General features: G+C 38.2%; 2 protein-coding genes across 5 annotated transcripts in view; both read left to right on the top strand.

The window, feature by feature from the left end:
* The window catches only part of GMCL1 (germ cell-less 1, spermatogenesis associated), a 48,455-nt gene extending 45,970 nt beyond the window's left edge, over nt 1-2,485 (top strand). For 2 of the 3 annotated variants that reach the window (XM_027131917.1, XM_027131918.1), the window contains one exon: nt 1,083-2,485. In XM_027131917.1, coding sequence (XP_026987718.1) covers nt 1,083-1,211 — 129 coding nt within the window. In that variant the 3' untranslated portion in view covers nt 1,212-2,485. The remainder of the gene's footprint in view (nt 1-1,082) is intronic. The other variant, XM_027131919.1, reaches the window with a different exon arrangement.
* Nucleotides 2,486-7,100: 4,615 nt separating this feature from the next.
* Nucleotides 7,101-15,369, top strand: SNRNP27 (small nuclear ribonucleoprotein U4/U6.U5 subunit 27). Of its 2 annotated transcripts, XM_027131922.1 has the most exons (6): nt 7,102-7,213; nt 8,215-8,335; nt 9,512-9,624; nt 10,443-10,522; nt 13,930-13,994; nt 14,961-15,369. In XM_027131922.1, the coding sequence occupies exons 1-6, from the start codon at nt 7,180-7,182 to the stop codon at nt 15,013-15,015; spliced, it is 468 nt and encodes a 155-aa protein (XP_026987723.1). In that variant the 5' UTR covers nt 7,102-7,179; the 3' UTR covers nt 15,016-15,369. The 2 variants fall into 2 exon arrangements, with proteins under 2 accessions (XP_026987721.1, XP_026987723.1); XM_027131920.1 differs by lacking the exon at nt 13,930-13,994 and having other exon boundaries at nt 7,101-7,213.
* Nucleotides 15,370-15,709: the final 340 nt, after the last annotated feature.

Raw genomic sequence — 15,709 nt, forward strand, 5'->3', positions numbered from 1 at the left:
TGTGTGTGTGTGTGTGTGTGTGTGTGTGTGTGTGTGTGTGTGTGCGCGTCACATTTCTATTCCCTACCTTCTTTATCCAAATTTATCTTGCTGCTCCCCCAACACAAGCTGTGTCCAGTTGAGCCTTTGTCAATCACTCAAATGTTGCAGTTTTAGTCCCTCTTCATTGCAGGAGCACATGCTTCAGTTAAAAATTTTAAATTCTAGATTTAAACAGTATTTTAATAGTATATTCTCCAAAATGTATAAAGGTGAAACTAATGCATATTATTTCAGTATCCAAGTATTTAAAAAGTAGGAGTTCTCATGTCAGTGCTACGGCTTATATTCTGAGGATTTATTCTGTTCACCAAATACTGCTGGTAAAGGGTTCCAGAGATCTGTAGCACTGAGTGAGTGAGGGTTCCATTCGTCACTCTCAGGTGTAGTATCAACTCCTGTCTCTGTGGAATTTCAGGTCATTCTCATGTGTATTCATGTAACTGAACCTGAAACTGATTTTACATGATAATGTATTTTAGGTTCCAAGAGACAAATAACGTGTTTGCATTAGAGACAGTGGGAAATCTTAGACAAGAGTGGGAACCATGCTTATTGGTGATAATAATGACTCCCCACCTTCATCCCAAGTATTTGCTATACATAAAGACCATCAGACGTTGAAGCCAAATGAGAAGTGTGTGTATTTGTGCACTGTGTCTGTTCATAAAATATGTAGTTACTTGATTAGAAATTTTTCAGTAATGAAAATTACTACCGTTATTTATTACTTAATATATAGCTGGCTTTGTGAGCCCTCTATGTGCATTGTCTCATTTAATCCTCAGTGTAATCATATGAGGTAGGTATTCTTATTGTCCCCTTTTACAGTAAGGAAGTTGTAGTAGATAAGGTCAGTGACTTGCCAAAGGTCACACAGCTAGTGGGTGGGAGTTTTGAGATTTGAGCAGTGACTCTCAGACTCCAGATGCATACTTTTAACCACCATACTAACCTTCAGTTTACTCAATTCAATAGTTTGGTTCTCTGTTTTATTTTGATAATATTACTATTATTATTAAAGCAACAAATTTGTTTTATAGGAACAAGTAGTGATGAACTTGGACAGCAGGCTTCTGATCTTCCCTTTATATATCTGCTGTAACTTCCTGTATATATCGCCAGAAAAAAGAACTGAAAATAATCACCATCCAGAAAATCCAGAAAACTGAGGATCTCATCAGCTGGAAACAGTAGCACTTTGTAAACTTTTTTGGCCAGATTTAATTTAATGGCCCTGCAGATATTCACATCTAAGGTGACTAACAGTGACAAAGGCCTTATGAACTGTTCAGATAATACAGAAGACTATTCTTATCCTCATTATATTTCTATGCATATTTTAAAAAACATTTTAAAGCCAAGAAAATATCTGTCAAACCGTTTGTTATAAAGATGTCGACTCATGCTTTTTAATTTGGCATCAGTAGAAAATTGCCGTAGGTAAATTTCACATTTCTCTGCAACCAAATATAGAGTTAATTTTTAGCTTGAACTTTGATCCTACCTAATGTTAGTGAACCTCGATTATCCATCTGTAAGTTTTATTTTTATTTGGCTAAAAGAATGCTAAAGGAATAATTTGGCCAATTATAAATGCTGTTTCAGTTGGTGTGTTTAAAGCTGTCCTTTAATTTTTTCAACTGCTCTTTATGATTCCTCCTCCTAGTCGAATATTCTTCCAATCTATATATGTTTTTAATCATTAAATTTTTTTTCATGGTTTTGAAGACTGAGGAACTTTTTCTTTAACTTAAACATTTTCATGCTATTTTATTTTGCTTTTTATTGATATTTAGCTTTACTAAGACTTTAACAACAAAAAAATCAGGTTCAGACTTTCAAATGAACTTGGATGGGGGAGAAAATCAGTTGGATTCTGAGGATATTCCTTTGCCTTACATGGTCTTTTCTTTGACATTCTGTACAACTCTATTATTAGGTCACAGATTATTTATGTACCAAATATTACACTTTAAACATTCTCATATTCTGTGATCTTTTTATTTATGTTCAAATTTTTTAAATTGGGAATCCTATTTCCTACTTAAGCTCAGGACTTTATAACCTCTGAATTGAGTGCCTTTGAGTTACACATGCTATTAGAAATCTCATAGTAAATGTAAATAAGGTCGGAGGATATCATATAGAAGCTGATAATAAAACATTAATATACAAATAGAACTTATTTTTGTCAAAAATGAGATGTACATTTGTCATGATTTATATATGTTGGTTTCTTGTGTTTACTGCTGTTTTGAAAATAGCCATGCTCATTGTCTTTCCAGTCAAAGTGAGTACTTTTTGTGGTTAATGTATATTTTTAGTATGTTTTAAGAAAAATGGGAATTACTTTTGTGTATCTGTACAAATAAATACTCATTTGGAAAAAAGAATCAGCTATTATATAAAATGACCAAAATAAAAAAATGAGTTGAAACCAGAATTTTTTTTCCAAGTTAGATTTTTTCCAATTAGATTTAACTTTTAGAATTTATTGCTAGTTTTTCTTCCCTAGTGATATGTCCATAGATTCATAAATCACTTTTGTCCTTTCAAAATTCATCCTCACGGTAAATTTAAAGGAAGCTTTTAAATGCCTTCCCTATCTCTACCCCTAGAACTGTAGTAAAAAATCCAATAATTTGGCTGTATTGAGGCTTCATTTCTTGTTTTTGTATTTGGCTATAACTATATATCTCTTCCATGAGATGCTTTTGTTTTTTTCCTATCTATGGTAACATCAGAGGTTCCTCACCCTTACATATTAAAAAATATAAATAAATACCAAACAAATTGAATTCTTTGAATAATTGAATTTTTCCAAATCTTGGGAGTAAAGATACTTAAAATTTGAGTATATTAGTGAGTAAAATTATTTCATTTCACTTATATGAATTAATCAAATTGGAATTACATATGGTTCCTGTCCATTCTTTGTTTCCTGGCCAAATTGCTTATGTCATTCACAGATAAAATAAATATTTGTTCAGTCATAAGTAGGTTGTGTTCTCATTGGAGAAACTGGTAATTGTCAGCTAGTACTTCACATTGATAGTAAAGATCTGCTTTTGTTTTCTTACCAAATACTTTAATGTTTGCATACTTTTCATTCTTTATAATTGGAATATTTTCAATAAAGTATTAAAAGTGTCAGCTGAAGTATCATATAAACTATTATATATGAAGGTGTTTGTCAGCTTTTGCCTTATAACCTTTGCCAAGTCTTTTTTTAAGCTGCAAGGGCTAGAAAACAATATTTACCCACTAATAATTATTTTTACTTGGCTATCAGTAAAGAAGAGGTCCTTAAGAGAAAATGTTCTAGAGTTCCATGCTAAATTATTAAAGAGAGATGTGAGTGTACCTTTCCTTTTTTTTTTCTTAAATAAATTTGGCTTGAACCTTAGCAAGGTAGGCAAAATTAAATGAATGTTGTAGTCATTAGCTTTTTAACCAAGTGTTTAGCAGCCAACATTTTATCGCATTTCAAGTCTTTAAATAGGATTCATTGCCATCATTAATGAGCAGATTTCAACATCAAATGCAAAATTAGGGTTACCAAGAGTCAATTTGGCTTTCTAAATTTAAGTTAATTAAAATTAATTAAAATTAATTAAAATTATTTTAATTAAAATTAAATAAAACTTATTAAAATTTACTTCCTCAATCACACCCATTGTAAGTGCTTAGTTAACCACATGTAACTAGTGTCTACTGTATTGGACAGTGCAGATATAGAATATTTCCATCATTGCAGAAAGTTCTGTCCAACAAAGGTGATCTAGAATATTGGACTGTTCACGCTGAAACTATGTCAGGAGTTACATTCACTTAAAGATGAACCCATGTAAAGAATAGAAAGGATAATAGAGCCAGGGGTGCAAATGGTAGATAACTTGTCAATCACCTAGAAAGATGTGTTGAATCATAATTTCAAGCAATGTGTACCTAAATCACTTGACTACATTCAAAAACAAAAGTCATTGTACAGTTTCATCCCAACCACAGTTTGCAGTTCTTCCCAAAGTCCACGGTACAGGGATACAAAAGCAAAAAAACCTCAAACATCATCAATCACTGTTAACTAGTGGTCACACTGCATCTAAATTAGGGGAGGAAATTACTGACTCAACAACGTGCATCCATTTGTAATGATCAAGTAGGATACTTTTGTAAAGGCTGGTGATTTTACATAAAATAGGACTAGAAGAGGTAAAACAAAGTTTAACCGAGGCTAAAAATAGTACATTTGCCGGAATCACAGATGGTTAATGTTGATTCTTATGTAGAGTACATACATACTTTACAGCTTGCCTTTACTGAAAAATTGCTGTCTGGTTGGGGAGGGAAGTTATAAGCCAGTGTGATTACAAGTGTTGACAGTACCCCAGCCCTACTCCACTCAAAACCCATTAAAATGGCCATTAGAATGAGAGAAACTCAGGTATTGAAAACAGGATTTTTCTTCCAGATACAGTGCTGGATAATCTGCATTCTGAGAGCGGGCAACTTGATCAGTAAATAAGGAAGCCCTAGTAGAATACAGTTTCTATCCCACATCTTAAAGGGGGAGGAGCCACTTAGAGACATACCACTTCTTTTCCTGCCTATGGTTAATCTCAGGGCTGTCCCTCTAGGAAACTTACTCCTTTGGTTTTTTTCTTTCTCTTCTGTACTTTGCTTTTTTTCCCTCTATACTCACACCAATATTTTAAACATGCTTAAGTTTCTCCCATCTTTGAAAAACCTTCTACATTTACCTCCACCCACTGCCATATTTTGCCCTGCATAAGCCAAACTTCTCAAGAGGGTTTTATGCAGGGAATTCCCTGGTGGTCCAGTGGTTAAGACTCTGCTTTCACTGCCTTTCACTGCCATGGACCTGGGTTCGATCCCTGGTGGCAGAGCTAAGGTCCCACAAGTCGTGTGGTGCAGCCAAAAAAAAAAAACAAAAGGTTATACAAGTTCTCTCTCCACTGCAAAAGCCATTCACAACCCAACTCCACTAAAACTGAGTCAGCAAAGACTTTGTTGCTAAATCCTTTAGGTTAGATGTGGGTTTTTTTCCCCATTCCTTTTAATATTTAAAATTAACCGCTTTGTTCTCCTTAAAAACAGCAGCCTTCTCTTAAAACTTCTCTGACCTCACACTCAATGGGTTTTCCTTCTCTTTCTCTGGCTTCCCCTTAGTCTCATGTTGGGGTTCTTCCTCTAGCTGTCTCCAGGCCCTTTTCTCTCAGCCTCTCCGGGGTGGTTTCATGCACTCTCATGGCTTCAAATGAACATCTATGTTCTGACGATTCCTTTTTTTGGAATCAGAAAATCAGCCTAGATCTCTCTTCCAAGCTCCAGATAACACATCTAGTTGGCATCTCCTTTTGGATGTTCAGAATGGCACCTCAGATTAGTATGTCCAAGATCTGAACATATGGTCTTTACCCAAAACTTACATTATGTACCTTAGCAAATGATGCTACCATCTACCCAGTTGCACAAACCAGAAACCTGGATGTCATTGTTGAATCTAAAATTCTATCAGTCTCTGCCTCCCAAAATCAAGTTTTTCCAGTTTTATCAATTACTTCTCAAATTCAGCCACTTTTCACCTTACCTACTGGTAACACTCTAGTACAGGCCACTGGAGTTTCCAATCTAGATTATTGTACCATCCTCCCTAGGTGTTCTCCCCCTGTAGTCAAGTCTCCAGTTACCCAAAGTGTTCTCTGAATAAACGCAAATGTGATTCCCTCCGGTCCTCAAAGCCCTTCAAAGGCTATTGCTTTTGCCTCAGGATAACTCTACCATAGCTTACAAGGTTTCTAGTCTTGTCTGTACATTTCATGCCTTGCTGCCTAGGTGGCTGCCATACTTCTTTAGTTCTCTACTTTTAGCCTGTCTGCTCCCTTGCCTCTTGCCCTGGCATATGCAGTCTCCTTTGCCCAGACAATCTCTTCCACCTGTCCACACCACAGAAATCACCCCATTTGACCTGGCTAATTTCTACTCATCCCTAAGGTCTCGTTTGGACATCATTTCCTCCTGGAAACTTTTCTTGAGAAGCTTTCCCCTCAAACCAGTTAGGTACCCACTTTATGTGCACTCATAATATCTTGTCCTGCCCCTCTCAGTGCATCTTGACACTGTATCCCTCACTGGACTGCAAGCTACTCAAGAGCAGAGTTGTTTTTTTCATTGATTAAATCCTCTGGCACATAGGTGTGCAATAAACATTTGTGTGAATAATTGTATTAATCATGCCTTTATTTCTTTCATTTTCTGCTGTTTTGACATCTGGGGCCTTGCTGAGACTGCCCTTCCCAGGGCTAGCTAATTTCTAGAGATAGCAAAAGACTCCCCTTCTGAGTGTGCCTTTCATATGCAAACCAGCCAGGGGAAAGCCCGTACTCTCCAACCACCTCCTTTATCAAGCTCACAAGCCAAGGCATTTTTCCTCTGCTATAATGACCCCAGGGCCAGGTAACAACAGCTCTGGACAGCCCCTAAATCCCAAGGCCCGCTGTAATTATTCAAACTAGTCAGTCTTAAACCTACTTAGCCTGCTTCCCAGCCTCTGCTATTCCCTCCCACAAAACTCAATAAAAGCTCTCAACCATACTTTATTTCCCCTTTCCCCCTCTGCCTCCTGACCCACCCTAGTTCTTCCCCGGGTGGACTTAAAACTATTTGCGTATGCTGTGTTTACAATTGGTTTGGTATGAAATATTTTATGCATGTGGACAAGACAGTCGGAAAGAAAAATGGGGGGTGGGGAGGAATGAGAACTGTATTAGGGTGGTTTATATATGGCTTTTCCCAGACATTTCTATAATAACATCAGGCAACACATTTTAACGCCCACCGTGGACAAAGAAGATGGGGAAGCCACCTCGAAACGGGGGTTGAAAGAGCTGACAGGATAACTGCTCTCAGCCAAAACTCCAGACTCGGAAGAGGGGGCATCGGGCCGGGGCCGCGTGATTCTGCGCAAGCGCATCACCGCCCACCTTCCTTAGAAGCCGGAACCCTGGCGACTCGTTTCGACGCTTCCCAGGCTGCAGGGAAAGCTCAGTTCTCCGCCCTCCCGGAAGTTGTTGCACAGTCGTTTCCGGGGCGGCGTGAGGTTGGGGAGGACTCCGAATGGGTCGCAGCCGCAGCCGGTCCCCGCGAAGGGGTGAGTCCAGAAGCAGTTCTGAGGGTCTGGGGCTCGGTCGGAGACCCGTCCCCCATTTTGTTCCCAGTCCTAGGGCCGCGGAGAGGGGGGACCTTTTCTCAGGAGGAGAAGAGAGGGGGTGGATGGGGAACGAAGACCTGGGCCCTACACGTTTCAGCCCTCGGATTTGAAGGCAATTTTTTTCCGAAGTTGGGGTTTCGCCGACCCTTTGTCACCCTCATACAGTAACTTTTGTTGTACTTGTGGCTGGGGAATGTAGAGTCAGGCCACGGTTCCCTTAATTTCTGGGTGACCGATTGCAAGTCATTCAGCCTTCCTGCGTCCGAGTTCCCGTAATTAGACGTTGGGGGTAATATCGCTTACCTTTAAAAACTGAAGTGAGAATTGATGCCACACTGCGTAACATTCAGCATGTGATACCGCCAGGTTCTTAAATGCTCAGGGTTTCCTTCCTAGTTTATAGTAGGGAAATCGATGGTTAGGAGTTTGCGTGCAGGGAGCTCACCTCGTAAGCTCACCTCGTAATGTCTTCTGGCCCATGAAGTGGGCAGTGAGAGGTAGAGAAGCCAGGACTTGGATCGGGAGATGTCAGGTAGTCCCTGGATTCTGCCCCCTCGTTAGTTTTTATCACCTTCAGCTAATCAGGGTTGATCTTAAAAGTTAAATGAGCCCTCGAGCCACAGAGGGCTATTGAGCACTTAACATGTTCTCAATCGGAATTGAGAGCTGCTGTTGAAGTCGAATACACACCGGATTTCTTTGATTTAATGCGGAAAAAAGAAAGAATAAAATGTCCATTTTTTATAATGAGCACATGTTGAAATGCTAATAGTTTGGATATATTGGGTTAAATCTATACTGTTAAAATTAATTTCATGCGTCTTTTTTACTTTTTTAATGTGACATCTAGAAGTGGCGCGCATTATATTACTATTGGTCGGCGCAGCATCCAGTAGATGTTGGAGGTAATTTTCGGCTCTACAATTTTGTATTTGTATTAGAGCGTAGGCGGTCCCGGTCCACCTCCCGAGAGAGAGAACGCAGGCGCCGAGAAAGGTCCCGGTCCCGAGAGCGAGACCGCAGAAGAAGCCGTTCTCGATCCCCGCACAGAAGACGTTCCAGGTAAGTGCCGAAAATAACCAGAAGTTTTACCACAGCTTTGTACTCGCTGCGCTTGACTCTGTTGTTATCACTTACAAAGGCACTTATGATTTCATGAAATGAGGGGAACTTTATCCCACTTTATTCTAAACCTAACATTCCCATTGATAAAATGGGGTTGATAACATTCCACATAGTAGAGTTGCCGTGAGGAGTAAATGAGAAATAATACATGAAAAGCACTTAGCAAGAGTAAGAAATAAGTGTTTTGTATTTTTGTCTTGCTTTTTTAATTTACTTTTGGTGATAATAATTTATTCAAGTATATAATCAAGAATGTGAGGGCTTCCCTGGTGGCGCAGTAGTTGAGAGTCCATCCGCCTGCCGATGCAGGGGACACATGTTCGTGCCCCGGTCCGGGAAGATCCCACATGCCGCACAGCGGCTGGGCCCGTGGGCCATGGCCGCTGAGCCTGCGCGTCCGGAGCCTGTGCTCCGCAACGGGAGAGGCCACAACAGTGAGAGGCCCGCGTACCGCAAAAAAAAAAAAAAAACAGAATGTGAGATCTTGGAAGAATCTTAGAAGTGGACTCTGATTCTTTTTTTTTTTTTTAATAAATTTATATATTTATTTTTGGCCGCGTTTGGTCTTTGTTGCTGCATGCAGGCTTCTTATTGTGATGGCTTCTCTTGTTGTGGAGCACCGGCTCTAGGCACGCAGGTGTCAGTAGTTGTGGCTCACGGACTCTAGAGCGCAGGCTCAGTAGTTGTGGCGCACGGGCTTAGTTGCTCCATGGCATGTGGGATCTTCCTGGCCCAGGGATCGATCCCGTGTCCCCTGCATTAGCAGGCGGATTCTTAACCAATGCGCTGCCAGGGAAGTCCTTGGACTCTGATTCTTAATAAGCATCAGACACATTTGTTTGTTTCGTTGCTTTTTTCTGCCTTACAGAAAATTTTTTTGCCCTAGCTATACTGAGTGTAACTGATGATTAAACAATAAATAATTTTTTGCTAACAGTCAGGGCCTAGGCAGAACCTTCTCCCTCATTCTGCTTTGGGGAACAAATTCCTGGTGCTCTAGAGCCTGGCTTTTGTTCAGCCTTTACCTTGCAGGCACTCATGTATATCTGTGCTCATCAGCACAAGTGGCCAGGTATGTCTCTGTTTCTGACATTTTTACTTATTAAATTTTAGATCCCCAAGACGACATAGATCCACATCTCCTTCCCCTTCTCGACTAAAAGAAAGAAGAGATGAGGAGAAGAAAGAAACAAAAGAAACAAAGAGCAAAGAACGTCAGATAACTGGTAAAGAACGTCAGATAACGTTAGATAAATAACTGTAGGAAAAGTACAGCCATGTTTAGATAACTACAGTTATGATAAAATTATAAAAGTATAATTTTTGAACATTTAACTATTAAGTTTTTAATAGTGTTCATTGCATGTAGTTTTGAGATGTTGTTTTAGTTGTACCTTAGTTGCTGGTTATCTGGTGCTCTGGATACAAGGACAGTTAAAAACGAGAATATTATATTTTGGAAGTATCGTCAAAACTAGTGTTCTGTCTGATATTAAAGGTGGTCCTCCCTAAAGGCTCCAAGCATGTCATTTTAAAAACACTTATTTATTTATTTTTTGCTGCGTTGGGTCTTCGTTGCCGAGTGGGGGCCACCCTTCATTACAGTGAGTGGGCTTCTTATTATGGTGGCCTCTCTTGTTGCGGAGCACGGGCTCCAGGCACATGGGCTTCAGTAGTTGTGGCTCGTGGGCTCTAGAGTGCCGGCTCAGCAGTTGTGGTGCACCGGCTTAGTTGCTCCGCGGCATGTGGGATCCTCCCGGACCAGGGATCAAACCTGTGTCCCCTGCATTGGCAGGCAGATTCCTATCCCCTGTGCCACCAGGGAAGCCCCCAAGCATGTCCTTTTAAGCAGTCTCTTACGATGGAGGAAGGAGAGCGCAATCCTTCCTTGCCCCTTAAGTTATATGCTATCCAAATTGAGGAATTTCTATCATTAAACTCAAGTCTTTAGCTAATTGTTTAGTGTATTCTCTGCTGGTAAGCCACCTCTCTTTTTATATGTATAGAATGATAGAGTTTAAAATTTTGTCACTTATTTTTGTAGAGGAAGACTTGGAGGGCAAAACAGAGGAAGAAATAGAAATGATGAAGTTAATGGGATTTGCCTCCTTTGACTCCACAAAAGTAAGTAAAACATGTAGCCAGTTAAGTATTCTTATTTGAACTGATCTGTCCCATTTTTCCATATTCTTTTACTATCACTTGTAATTTCTTTCATTGATACAAATTTTTTGTTAGAAGACAGTAACTATCTGTGTGAAGGGATTTGAAAGCAAAGAGAAGGAAGTGGTGAGCTGCCATTGGAATTCAGGGAGTGTTTGCCTGGGATATTTGAGTTAGATCTTAAAGGGCCAGTAGAGGTGATCAGACAAAGAAGAGGAGGACGATGATTTGAAGCAGGAGGAAAAGCTCATGACAATGCCATGTAGGCATTAAAGAGCATAGAGTATTGTGGGAATTTCAAATTCAGTGACTAGTGAAAGCATGTTGGTGGGCTGGTGGCTATGAATGAGGCTAGAAATAGAGGTGGGAGGCAAATCGCAGAAGGCTTGTGATATCCTTAGTCACGCTGAGGAACTTAGAGTTGATTCTTTAGATGATGAGAGGAAGCAGTGGTTTTTAAGCAAGGGAGTAACATACATGTGTTTTAGAATGATGATCTGGGGCTTCATGGAGGACAAATGGGAGGCTGAGAGAACTGCCGTCGTGCAGTGAAAGATGATGAAGGCCTGAACTGAGAAGAGGGGCTGGAATATGGAGAACCATTCAGGAACCAGAGTTAGTGGTGGTGGGATGGAGGTGAGTAGTCAGTGATGACTCTGAAGTGTCAGGCTGATAGGGTTAACCAAAGAAAGGATTATAGGAAGGGGAAATGCTGTGAAACAGAACGAAGCGCAACTGCCAGATAAAGATGGCATTGCGTAGTTGCATGCATATCTCATAGCTCAGAAGAGGGGTTGACAGGAGTTTGAATGCTCTCTAGCCCTGACCATAATCCTGGAGAGAATAAGGAAGTAGGGGAGGCAAAAGCAGGAGGGATTGTGGAGTGGGAGATGAAGAGAGGGAGGGGGGAGAGAGATAGGGAGATAGGGAAGTACGGCAAAGGGGAGATGGAGGGAGAGAGGAAATTGAATGAAGAGAGAAGGGAGGATAGAGAGAGGAAGCTAGTAAGGATAGGCAGGGAGAGTGTGTGTGGAGAGAGAGAAAATATATTTTAAAAACTTTCTTTTATAGAATTTTAAGTCCTTTTAATTTTGCAAATTGAAGTTGGAATTTTTGAGGAGAGTTGTCAAAAATAATCCACTTCCCCTAATATTGTGTTCCATTGAGTTGTGAACGGAGTGGGGTAATCTCAGGTGCTATAAGAGTTTCTTTCTAACTGATGTGATTATGTGGGGCTCCCATGTATTTTTTTTAAATGACAGTGTATGACCTAAGAGGAGTACCAGAGGCATGACTGTTATGAGGTGAGAAAATTAAGAATGTGCTCTTGTTCTCACAAATGGTTATGTGAACCCCATTTTAGAATTTAATGCAGTTTATGTCTCAGGTTTTTTTCCTGAATATACCAAATCCTTACTTGTTATTCAAAAGAACATTTTATGAGTGAACTGGTTTATTAATACATATATTGGGTAAATATATGGATAAAAATATCTCCAAAATGAGACAACTAAATTTTATTGTTTTTAGAATAGTGAAGGACCTTCACTATTAGAATTCTTTTCTCTTTTGGTTTTACTGTTGCCGGATATTATGTTTGAAATTCCTGAGAATCAGATGTAAAGATGGAGCCACTACTTTTAAATGTAGTCTTTTAAATGTTTGTGTATAAAGGAGAAATTAAGTGAGAATTTATAGATCCCATAAAAATTATGGAGTACCACAAGAACAAATGATGTCAGTTGTTTTTTTAATGACATCTACAAGGATGTTAATTTAATTCATATGCAGTTGGCTTCATGACTATCAGTTACAAAGTCTCTCAGCTCATTTGTATTTTTCAGTAATGTGTATCTTGTGATATTTCATCATTAGTCTATGGTGGAACCTCTTCATATGCCAACGTAGTCACTTATTTTCCCTTCCATTTTAGCATTCTAGAAAGTTTCAAAGTTTGGCTATGGCTATGCTTATTAATGGATAATTTTCTATTCCAGCATGTAAATGATAGGAGAGCTAATAATATACAACTCTGCAAATAGTTTTCAAAAATCAGAAAGCCTTTAGTAATTGAACTTAGTAAAAAGGTTAACATCATTTACTTTTTTTTTCCAAGTCATGCCTACCTCCTATTCTTGGGAGGTTAAAATAATACACCTTAAGTAATTTACTCAGTATTCCCCCGGCCCCCAAAATGCAGTGAAAACAGGAATAGAAAAGGAAGACCAAATATACTTGTTTTAGCTCAACTTCAAATATATACCTCACCTGTGCATGCCAGTGGATAGGAATCCTTTTTTTTGGCCTAACACAGATATCTAATAAGTATGCTAAACAGGGTACATGCCCATGTGTAATAATAGGGGAGGGAGGTTATGTGTGTGTTCCTGCACATGCACTCATGGTGGCATTAACTGGCAGTGTTCATACATTTAACAGTCATTTTCTGAGTACCTGCAAGTGCAGTAGCCTAGAATGTGACAGTTGCAAAGGTCACTCACAGCCATATCCCTCCATCAAGCTCCATATGAGCTTGCAGTCTGATGGGAAATAACATCATGTATATGATGTTATACATCATGATCATGCAGAGTAGAAAATGCAGGGTATTGTGAGGAAAGCACAGTTAACATTCTATGGGAGTTAGAGAAGAGGGTGCTTCCTGGCAGCTGGATCATTTGAATTGGGCCTTGAAGGATGCATAAGAACCAGATGGTTGAAGATTGGATGGGGGTCAGGAAGACAATTCAGGCATGAGGAACAGAAAGGGGAACAGGTAGAATCAAAAGACCCATAAAGGAATTACTGAAAAAAAAGTCTGAGATACAAGTGATACAACATTAGCATCTGTTATTCTGATTCTTGATTTAAAAATCAAAATTTCAAGGCCTATGTAAGAAATAGGATTTAGATAGGAATGGTGACTGATTTGAGAATGCCATCAGTTAAGGTCATAAGTTAAATTTTTGTGAATGGATTTTTCTAGAGAAAATATCCATAACTTGTATTTGGTTTTGAAGAATTCTTTGACCAGAAAAGGTGAGGCTCTGCTACCCAATTTCCCTGTATGTCTTGCATATAATACATATACCATGAGTGTTTGTTGGTTTGAGTATTGGTTTATTTGCTTATGTGTGACTATAAAAAATGTGAACAGAGAGTTATAACGCTTGGGAGATCATGGGATATCATCAGGATCTGAAAATTCTTTCACTCATTGGACTACCTCATGCTTAAATGAATCTTGCCATTTAAGAGGGTCTGTGGGATGCAGCTCTTTGATCAAGGCATATAATATGTTCTTTCTCTGGTGTGTTGTTTGCTTGTTTGTGTGTGTGTTTTGTTTTTTGTTTCTTGCTTTTCTCCAGGGGAAAAAGGTGGATGGCTCTGTAAATGCCTATGCCATAAATGTGTCTCAGAAGAGGAAGTATAGGTATGCATAGCTGCTATTATTATGTTTGAACTAATATAAATTATATGCTTGGGAAAGAATTTTTTATGGGATAATGATGTTTGTAGGAAATGTAGCAGTTTTCCAAACAGTCCCTTACTTTAATAGTTTCCATATTGTCTCTTGTTTTAATCTTCCTTGTTTATATTCTTGTATGTTAAAATAGTTTCCCATTTACATGTGAACTAGTAACTATTATAAAGAAGGGTAGTTGGCTTAAATATTTTAGGACTCTAAGTAGTTCTTTCTTCAAAATAACATAGTCTTAAGTCTTTAGGCTTTAATTTCATTATAATTATAGGTTTTAAAATAGATTCCTCTTGAATTATTTACCTAACTTGATTGTATAAGGATTTCAACTGTAAATATCCTTCTGTTAAATATAGGTATATTTTATTAATACCACAGAACAAACCAATCCATACTTGAAATCTCACTGAATGAATGGAAAAGTCAAGACATCTTAAAACATTGCCTTTCTGTCTACATTTATCACTGATAAAAGACTAATATTCCAATTAATTTAGAATATGAATAGTGTGATTTGAGACTGCTGTGAGTTAAAGTACCAGAATCATCAACAGTCCATTGTAAAATTACCTTCAATTAAGGTCTTATGGGGAGAACTAGTACAGTGTGAAATCAGATTTGCTTGATGGGTATGTATTTTGAAACTCTTCTCTATTTCCTTAAACTAGCTAGGTGTTTAGTGTTACCTAAAATAAATATGGATTTTCAGTTGATTTTTTTAAAGTCTGTAGAATCTTCCCAAATAATATTGAAAGTATATTTCCGTACCTCTATTTGGATTTTAACTTTGAATACTTCTTGCCCTAGACTCTGCCATTTTAAAAATGGTTCATAGGTTTAATTTCTGAAGCAAGTGATTAGTTCTTTTATAAGACGAATCCAGAATTTTTTTAATGACAATAAATTTTCTCATCATAGGCAGTACATGAATCGAAAAGGTGGATTCAACAGACCTTTGGATTTCATTGCATGAGAATTGAAATATTGAAGAATGATTTTTTTCCCCTCATCTTGATGAGAACAGTGGATTTTGTATTTTGTATTTAATATGCATCAAAAACAGGATCACAGTCCCTCCTCCTTGTAAAGTAAGAAAGTTTTATTTATGATGTGTGTAGTTCACTTACCCTGCCTCAAAAAAAGGTTAAATATTACATTTTTTTCCTTTAGGAAATTTCATTTGGGGCAATCATCAACCCCATTTTTTTTTCCTTATTCCTATGGAAACTGTATATGTCTTCTTCTTGGATGCTCTTTATGACTTTTTAAAACACATAAGAGTAATTTGGAAGTAAGTTTCTCAAATAAAGCAGTATTTTTACCCTTTTGTATTTGATACTTTTATTACTAGGTAAAAGAATCTCCCTACACGTTTTCTTTTTTCATACATAGATTTAGATATCATGATTCTTTATAGTTTAAAAATTAGAAGAATGAAAAAGTATAACTGGATTTTTGTATCTTCTGTGTTTTTTGCCCCCCAAATACCATTTTTTCCCCAATAGAAAAGTAATACATGCTTATTACTTTAAAAATTAAAAAAAAAAAAACTTGGAAGAAATCAGAAAGTAGGGGGGAAAAGCCAAAAATTAGCCAATAATCTACCACCAGAATATTAATATTTTGGTATATGTGTTGCCAGGCTCCTATGGGTATGTATTTCTTGC

Source organism: Aethalodelphis obliquidens, unplaced genomic scaffold (genome assembly GCF_003676395.1).
Source record: "Aethalodelphis obliquidens isolate GAN/ISIS:26980383/991018 unplaced genomic scaffold, ASM367639v1 scaffold40, whole genome shotgun sequence".
Taxonomy (NCBI): Eukaryota; Metazoa; Chordata; class Mammalia; order Artiodactyla; family Delphinidae; genus Aethalodelphis; species Aethalodelphis obliquidens.

What these genes read in the sequence shown, in the direction of transcription:
- SNRNP27 (XM_027131920.1), top strand. Translation starts at nt 7,180, where the DNA reads ATGGGTCGCAGCCGCAGCCGGTCCCCGCGAAGGG. An exon ending in CCGCACAGAAGACGTTCCAG is followed by an intron (nt 8,336 to 9,511) that starts GTAAGTGCCGAA and finishes ATTAAATTTTAG; the next exon opens with ATCCCCAAGACGACATAGAT. An exon ending in CAAAGAACGTCAGATAACTG is followed by an intron (nt 9,625 to 10,442) that starts GTAAAGAACGTC and finishes TTATTTTTGTAG; the next exon opens with AGGAAGACTTGGAGGGCAAA.